Raw genomic sequence first — 9,438 nt, forward strand, 5'->3', positions numbered from 1 at the left:
AATCGCTTGACTTGCTTTAAACTTAACTCACAATTATAGACAACGATCTGGCTAAATTAATAACATAATGTATTGTGAAAATTACAATTGAGTAATCATTCGGAGTACAGGGTGGAAAAAGTAAGTGAACCCTTAACTTTAGTAATTTGTAGATTTTCCTTTGGTCGCAACCCAAACCCAGCTTATAAGACTTGATAAATTTTGGAACATCCCTCCCCACAATTCTGTTTTACGGAGCCCTGCACATGACATGCAAGAAAAAATATCATGGGCACGATTTATTAATTCATTCCCTCGATTTACTAGATTGTGCGCATGATTTATTAATTTGTTCTGTCGATTTACTAGATCGTGCGCACGATTTAATAATTCGTTCCCTCGTTTTAAGTAAATTGTGCGCTTGATGTAATAATTTGTGACCTTGTTTTAAGTAAATTGTGCGCTTGGTGTAATAATTCGTGCCCTTGTTCTAGGTAAATCGTGCGCACGAAATAATAATTAGTTGTACTTCCTGTCCGCGTACGCATTGTTATGGACAGAGACACTTTAATTGGGTTTTATTTTGAGTTCAGTCTGTCCACAAAGAAGGCGGATATGATACGTAGCCTACTGAAGATGAATAACGCACCAGCACCTGTTTGGCGATAATGATTCAAACGTGCACACAATTTACCTCGAACGATGGCATGAATTAATAAATCATGCGCACGATCTAGTAAATCGAGGGAACGAATTAATAATCGCGCGCACAATCTAGTAAATCGAGGGACCGAATTAATAAATCGTGCGCACGATCTAGTAAATCGAGGGAACGAATTAATAATCGTGCACACGATCTAGTAAATCGAGGGAACAAATTAATAATCGTGCGCACGATCTAGTAAATTGAGGGAACGAATTAATAAATCGTGTGCACGATCTCGTAAATCGAGGGAACGAATTAATAATCGTGCGCACGATCTAGTAAATCGAGGGAACGAGTTAATAAATCGTGCGCATGATCTCGTAAATCGAGGGAACGAATTAATAATCGTGCGCACGATCTAGTAAATCGAGGGAACGAGTTAATAAATCGTGCGCATGATCTCGTAAATCGAGGGAACGAATTAATAATCGTGCGCACGATCTAGTAAATCGAGGGAACGAGTTAATAAATCGTGCGCATGATCTCGTAAATCGAGGGAACGAATTAATAATCGTGCGCACGATCTAGTAAATCGAGGGAACGAGTTAATAAATCGTGCGCATGATCTCGTAAATCGAGGGAACGAATTAATAATCGTGCGCACGATCTAGTAAATCGAGGGAACGAATTAATAATCGTGCACACGATCTAGTAAATCGAGGGAACGAATTAATAATCGTGCGCACGATCTAGTAAATCGAGGGAACGAATTAACAATTGTGCGCACGATCTATATAAATCGAGGGAACCAATTAATAATTGTGCGCACAATCTAGTAAATCGAGGGAACGAATTAATAAATCGTGCGCACGATCTAGTAAATCGAGGAAACGAATTAATAATTGTGCACACGATCTAGTAAATCGAGGGAACAAATTAACAATTGTGCGCACGATCTATATAAATCGAGGGAACCAATTAATAATTGTGCGCACGATCTAGTAAATCGAGGGAACGAATTAATAATTGTGCGCACGATCTCGTAAATCGAGGGAACGAATTAATAATGGTGCGCACGATCTAGTAAATCGAGGGATCTAATTAATAAATCGTGCGCACGATCTAGTAAATCGAGGTAACGAATGAATAAATGGTGCGCACGATCTAGTAAATCGAGGGAACGAATTAATAAATCGTGCCCACAATTTTTTTTGTTCTTGCATGTCATGCGCGGGGCTCCGTATGTTTCAGTTTATCAGTATTTTTAGGTAAAATATCATGATACACATTTGAATTCATTGTTCTTCAATGCTTGTAAAATGTCCAGACCCTGAGGCAGCAAAGCAGCGCAAACCATGATGCTCCATCCTCCATGCTTCTGGACCCAGATCTCAGGATCGTCCGTTGTGCTTTGCCAAACATCCTTGTTAGTTGCAACAGTCCTGAATTTTCTACATTTAAAGGGGTCATATGATGCTGCTAAAAATAACATTATTTTGTGTATTTGGTGTAATGAAATGTGTTTATGCGGTTTAAAGTTAAAAAAACACATTATTTTCCACATACTGTACATTATTGTTTCTCCTCTATGCCCGGGTCTCTTACCGTGGTTTCATGAACACCCAGGTCTTTTTTTTTGGTTTGTGTGACCCACACTTCCACTCAATAAGTGTCTTGTGTTTGTCTAAAATTACGACTTTACACCACATTTTATAAGTTATACATTTCAGAAATCTACCCTGCTGAAAAAAACAAACAAACAATAGAAACCATTACAGAATTTGTAATGGTTTTACTGGTTATAATGGGACTTGTATTGGTTTTAATGGAAACTGTACTGGTCCGTGGGTCTCTACTGGTAATTTGTCACCTTTTATTAGTGGCTTGACAAAACCACTAAATCCTATTGAAATATGTCCCAAAACATTCTACAGGAAACTATTTGTTAGTGGTTTTAATGGTTAATAGTTGTGGTTTGTAATGGTATTTGTAGCGGAAACCATTATAATTTCTGTGATGGTTTCTATTGTTTGTTTTTTTTCAACAGGGAAGATATTTTCAAAAGGGTGCATATACTCATTGTTATCACAGTGCGCACACAAACAATATCAATACTACATAATACACAATGTATATAAAATAATGTTTTACAGACACATCAGTAATGAACAAACAGCAGTCATACTTGCATGAAATGCTCTCTTCAATACACGCATACATAGTCTCTCTCTCTCGGAGAGGCTTGTCTCGGCACAGGGTCAGATCTCTTCAGTTTCAGTTCAGTTCAGATCAGATCAGATCAGATCATGTGTTTGGATACTCCACATGTGCTCCTCAGCAGAACCATGAACGGGATCCCACTGTACTAGGTAAGAATGACCTGTTCCAAAAGTATGTTTTTTTAAATAGTTTTTATTTATCGTGTCCATCAGATAATTCAGAAATTGAAACATGAATGCTTATGTTGTTATATAAAAATATTAATTAATTATAATATCACAGTGCATATTAATATAGAACAGTTTTCTGTTTATAATTTTCTATAGTTATACTAAGTTCTAGAGAGTTATACTAAGCAACGTCATTGTTTTCATAAAATTGTTACCTTCATGTCTAGATAGAATATGCACTTTTCCACTTAAAAGTTCTTGCTTTTTTTCTAAAGAGACTGTAATTAATGCTACAAATGAAACCCCTTGCATTGACATGAGCAGCTTTGGACTTTCAGTCCTGGAGCTTTAGTGGTTAATATTAGGATTAATGCACACATGCCCTAGAAAAAAAAAATTAAAGCCATAAATGGGTCTGGATCTGAGAGGGACATTGATTACTTTGCTTTTCAGCCTGTTTGTCCACCAGGGATGATTGTGACATAGAGGACATTGCTCTCCCAAGTCAGTTACTAGACTGTATAGCTGTACAGAACAACATAAAAAAAAAAACAGTATGACTGGAAGCATTAATCTTTCACACCAAAGTAAACTAAAGTATACAGGACCATACCATCTTCATTACAGCTTGAATATAAAAATGTACAAATTTTAAATAAGTAATACTGTTATCCAGTGATACTGCATGGCTTTATACACAGTGGCATTCAAAAGTTTGGGATCGGTAAGATTTTTTATGTTTTTTTAATAGTCTCTTGTGCTCATCAAGCCTGTATGTATTTGATCCAAAACAAAATTTGCAATTTCTAATATTGGTTTCCTATTTTAATATACTTAAAAATATTATTTAATTCTGTGACGCAGCACATCATTACTCCAGTCTTCAGTGTCACATGATCCTTCAGAAATCACTCTAATATGCTGATTATTATCAGTGTTGAAACTGTTGTGCTGCTTAGTATTTTTTTGGAACCTGTGATACTTTTTTCTTTGATTCTTTGATGAATAAAAATCTTAAAAGAACAGCATTTATTTAAAATGGAAATATTTTCTAACAATATAAGTCTTTACTATCACTTTTTATCCATTTAACACATCCTTACTGAATAGCATTATTAATTTCTTTAAAAAAGAAAAGAAAAAAATTTACTGACCCCAAACCTTTGAATAGTAGTGTATGTTGTAAAACAAAATTTGAATTAACACTGTTCTTTTAAACTTTTTATTTATCAAAGATTACAAGGAAATATCAGAGGTCCCAAAAAATATTAAGCAGCACGACTGTTTCCAACACTGATAATAAATCAGAATATTATTATGATTTCTGAAGGATCATGTGACACTGAAGACTGGAGAAATGACGCTGAAAATTCAGCTTTGATCACAGGAATGAATTACATTTTGAAGTATATTATAATAGGAAACTGTTATGTTAAATTGCAATTTTTTACAAAATTATTATTTTTTTTGATCAAATAGATACAGCCTTGATGCGCAGAAGAGACTTCTTTAAAAAACATTAAAAATCATTCTGAATCCAAACTTTCGAACGGCAGTGTATATGATAACTAATTAACTAAGGGTGTATTCACACCTGTCTTGTTTGGACCGATTGAATCGAACTCAAGTTCGTTTCCCCCCTTGAGTGCGCACCAAACAACCGTACCGATGCCCAGCTGAAGAGGTGGTCTCGATCCGCTTCCACACGAACTCTGGTACGGTTGAATGGATGAACCAATGAATGGACGACCTCAAGCACACGTGTGGTTTTGTTTACAGTTTCTGGTTCTCTTGCGAAAAGGTCAGTGTGAAAGCGAACCGTACCAAACCAAAAAAATTGGTTCCGGACCAAAGCAAGTGAACTAGCGGACTTTCCTGGTGTGAATACAGCCTAAGTCTTCTGTGTGGAACTTGTGAAAAATTAGGATGTATTCACACCAGGAAAGTCCGCTAGTTCACTTGCTTTGGTCCGGACCAAATACAATGTTGATTTTTTTTGGTTTAGTGCGGTTCGCTTTCACACTGCTCTTTTTGCAAGTGAACCAGAAAGTGTAAACAAAACCACACGTGTGCTTGAGGTCGTCCATTAATTGGTTCATCCATTAAACCGTACCAGAGTTTGTTTGGAAGCGGACCGAGACCACCTCTTCAGCTGGGCATCGGTACGGTTGTTTGGTGCGCACCAGAGTGCGATTGCTGTATTCACACCTGCCCAAAAGATCCGCACCAAAGGGGGAAGCGAACTTGAGTTTGATTCAATCGAACCAAAGAAGGCAGGTGTGAATACACCCTTAGTTTGAATAAAACACTTGACTTGCCGTTGATGTAAAATGTTCCAAATCTGTCAGTTAGGATGATGTTTTAGGCAGTAGGACAGCTCCCTATGTAGGCTCTCACAAACAAGGCAGCATCCTATGTTTTGGAACAGAGACATTCTGTGTTGGTTGCATTAGGATTAGCACTGATACCAATATAGGAGTATATACTTCATTCACCACCATATGTTTTTCCCCCCAGGCTGTAAGTCGCACTTAATGGAACTGGGAATCTGAGGGATATACATAATGGATTCCTGGACATTTTCGTTCTCACCCAGTAACCTCCCCAGCAAACTGTCTGGACTCCCCATGTACGATGGCATCAACATATCTGAAGAAGTGCTGAGAAATGAGACGGACCAGATCTTGACCAATACCAGCACGGCCGACATCACCTTCATGTACTTTGTGGTGTGTGTCATCGGTCTGTGTGGAAACGCTCTGGTCATCTACGTCATCCTGCGATACGCCAAGATGAAGACGGTCACCAATATCTACATCCTGAACCTGGCGGTGGCAGACGTGCTGTTCATGCTCAGTTTGCCCTTCGTCGCGATCCAGTTGGTGCTGGTGCACTGGCCGTTTGGCGCAGCTCTGTGCCGCGTGGTCATGACTGTGGATTCGCTCAATCAGTTCACCAGTATTTTCTGTCTGATGGTGATGAGCATCGATCGGTACCTCGCTGTGGTGCATCCCATAAAGTCCACCAAATGGAGGAAGCCCCATGTCGCAAAGACGGTTAATCTGGTCGTGTGGGTCGTGTCGTTCGTCGTCAACCTCCCAATCGTAATCTACAGTGGGCTGATCACCAAACCCGACGGCTGCTTCTGCACTATTGTGTGGCCAGAGCCGCAGGAGACCTACTACACCACCTTCATGTTCTACACCTTCTTCCTGGGCTTCTTCCTGCCTCTGATGGTCATATGTCTCTGCTATTTGTGCATTATCATCAAGGTGAAGTCCTCAGGAGTCAGGGTGAGCTCCAGCAAACGGAGGCAGTCTGAGAAGAGGGTGACGCGTATGGTGTCCATTGTGGTTGCCGTCTTTGTGTTCTGCTGGCTGCCTTTCTACATCTTCAATGTGACATCGGTCACAGGCACCATTAGCACCACACCTTTTTTAAGGAGCATGTTTGCCTTCGTCGTGGTGCTAGGATACGCCAATAGCTGTGCAAACCCAATATTGTATGCCTTCTTGTCAGAGAACTTCAAAAAGAGTTTCCAGAATGTGCTGTGCTTGAAAAAAGCGGGTGCTTTGGATGGGGCTGAACGCACTAGTAGCAAACAGGACAAGCCGCGAATCATGAATGAGCCAACAGAAACTCACAACACTCTGCTAAATGGAGACCTGCAAACCAGCATGTGAAAAAGCAAAGGTCATTGCTCAGCAAACTATGGATTTGAAATCAATAGGAACTGTGGTCTCTACAAATAGAGTAAGAGTGACTGTGAAACCATCAAATATGGTTTCCATTTTAAAGCCCACTGGCTTAGTTTCCCAAAGTTACAAACTCTAATGGATTTTTGGTCATCTTGACATATTTTCCATTCATTGGTTAAAACCTGTAAAATACATTGGTAACACTTTAGTTCAGGGACCAATTCTCACTATTAACTAGTTGCTTATTAGCATGCCTATTATTAACATATTGGCTGTTTATTAGTGATTATAAAGCACATGCTCTGCATGACTATATTGTGCATCTCTAATTCTACCCAATACCTAAACTTAACAACTACCTTACTATTAAAAAGCAGCAAAAGTCATAGTTAATGTTTTGTTAATAGTGAGAATTGGACCTTAAAATAAAGTTTACCAGTTCTTCTTACTAACTAACTATTAACTATGACTTTTGACTCAAGAAACTCCTAATTTGCTGTTTATCAATAGTTAGTAAGGTAGTTGTTAGGTTTAGGTATGGGGTGGATTAAAGCAATAAGCCCCAAGAAGCCTCCGCTACGCGTCTTGCCTAACAACGCCCCTTAGCTGTTATAAATTCACTGTAAACCACGGCTTCACGGGGCTTATTGCTTTTATAAAACGGTTATTCCATATACGTAGTAAGGTTTCACAAAATAAAACAGAGCAAATAAAGTGTAATGATATTAATAAAAACAGTATTCTTCCACCAAACAATGTAGTTCCTCAGAAACAGTTGTGGTTGCAACAAAGTGGTTGCAGAGCAACACACAGAAGTAAACAAAGGTGTATGTTTGTAGAGTAATTTACAACAGCTTCGAACGCGGCTCAGCCAATCAGAATCAAGGACCGGAACTCTCTGTTTTATAATAAGGGATCTAATATATTGTCATGCAGAATAAGGCATTAATATGTGCTCTGTAAGTACTAATAAACAGCTAATATGCTGGTAATAGGCATGCTAATAAGCAACTAGTTAATAGTGAGAATTGGTCCCTAAACTAAAGTGTTCCCATGCATTTTATAAAAATGTAACTCGGGAGCTGTTATCAAGTTCTTGAATAGTAGTGTATAGTTCTTTAACTATAATCATGTTATAGTTCTTTAAACAAATCATGATTATAAAGAGAAGGACTAAGGTATTCTCTAGTGTCATTGTGTTTGACGAAAATATTCAGTATTCAGTATCTAGTTTAAAAAAAAAAAAAAAAATTCCCATAGACAATAGTATACAACACCACCACCACAAGTTCATTACACTATACAAATATGCTTTCTAATTTTTAAAGGTATTTACACAGTGTAGCCAGCAAGATGCTGAACTGGATTGTATTGTAATATGTATCTCTCTGTTGTTGCATTGTACACATGTTAATATTATTTTCAAGAGTCTCACATCTAACTAATCTGAAGAGATAGTTAATCCAGAAATGCAATATTGCTGTAGTCTTCCTAGTGGCAATTCAAGCTAGAAATAGTGCCATGGGTCTCTCTCATAATTTCTAATAACTGTGCAAAGATTCTGGCCTCTATCCCTTTGAATCAACGTAATGTTATGGTCAGACAGTAATCTAGAGAGCTTTTCCTCGTCTTAATAGAATGTTCATTTGAAAAGGGCTAAAGCATTGTCCTCATGTTGCTTCTGAGATCAGGCAGGGACACATGTATCATGATCTTGGATGAACTCGTTCATTCAGATCAGTGCTTGTAGATTCCAAACATATCTTGCCTTCTTAATACTTGCTGACTGGTATGGCTTGGTTACACTGAATGACGGCACACATAGCAACATGTCTATTGGTTATAATCATTACAATTGCAAAAGGCTTAATTTGTGTCAACACTTTCACCTCTTTGTCCAAAATCTTTCTCACTCTCTTTATCTTTTTAATTTCAAGCATTCATCTACCAGTTTTTTTCCAGACTTTCTGGCTACAAATAGTCTCCAATGTCATGTCTGTTAAAAAGCAAACTTGCTGTAAAATTCATGCAAAATAGTTTTTTTTTTGAAACTTTCACATTTTCGGTTATCAGATGAGAACTGTATTTCTCAGGCGAAGTTCTGGTCTTCATTTTTTAAATTGTCTGTTGCCAAATATAACAACATAACATCTGTAAACCGCTTTAATTGCTTGGAGAGTTATATTTTTGACACTGTCCGAGTGGAATACATTTGGTCACTCATTAACAGAAATCTCTGTACTAATTCCTCCTCATTATGCTGCTATATTAAAGATGTTTTAAGCTCACAATCCTGTGAAATACTATAGTATAAACATACATTTTCTATATGTATACTCTTGCCTGATCAATGTGATTGAGCTGGTCAGTCATCATTCATTATCTGGTGAAGAGCACCATCTTCTGGAGAAACACCAAAATACAGCTGGAAGGGCGAATCTCACGCATTTTATGAATGTCAACCAAAATGAGAAAGATTACATTGTGGCATTCAGTTATCTTTACTACATTTTTTTTTGTTTTCTAGTTTAAAAATGTAAATCTGACGAATGCAATAATGCACTGAAATCAGAGTGCAGACCGTTTACTTATCTAGCTGTTGAGTTTCAGAGAAACTCTGAAAGCGCGCTGCAGGAATCTCAAGTGAATGCTAGCTAGCCGTATAAATGCAAGGCAGTAAGCTCATTGGCTGCATATGCAGCATGAACCAATCAGCTTGTGCCAA

General features: G+C 38.0%; 1 protein-coding gene across 1 annotated transcript; it reads left to right on the forward strand.

Moving 5' to 3' along the window:
* Positions 1–2,877: 2,877 nt before the first annotated feature.
* Positions 2,878–7,086, forward strand: LOC107717583 (somatostatin receptor type 2-like). The gene is made up of 2 exons (XM_016524391.1): positions 2,878–2,994; positions 5,533–7,086. The coding sequence occupies exon 2, from the start codon at positions 5,580–5,582 to the stop codon at positions 6,696–6,698; it is 1,119 nt and encodes a 372-aa protein (XP_016379877.1). The 5' UTR covers positions 2,878–2,994; positions 5,533–5,579; the 3' UTR covers positions 6,699–7,086.
* Positions 7,087–9,438: the final 2,352 nt, after the last annotated feature.

The sequence above is a fragment of the Sinocyclocheilus rhinocerous genome, unplaced genomic scaffold, assembly GCF_001515625.1.
Source record: "Sinocyclocheilus rhinocerous isolate Xijiao unplaced genomic scaffold, SAMN03320098_v1.1 scaffold3410, whole genome shotgun sequence".
Classification (NCBI taxonomy): domain Eukaryota; kingdom Metazoa; phylum Chordata; class Actinopteri; order Cypriniformes; family Cyprinidae; genus Sinocyclocheilus; species Sinocyclocheilus rhinocerous.

Bases quoted from the DNA above. Each gene is read 5' to 3' on its own strand.
- LOC107717583 (XM_016524391.1), top strand. From the start codon at position 5,580: ATGGATTCCTGGACATTTTCGTTCTCACCCAGTAACCTCCCCAGCAAA.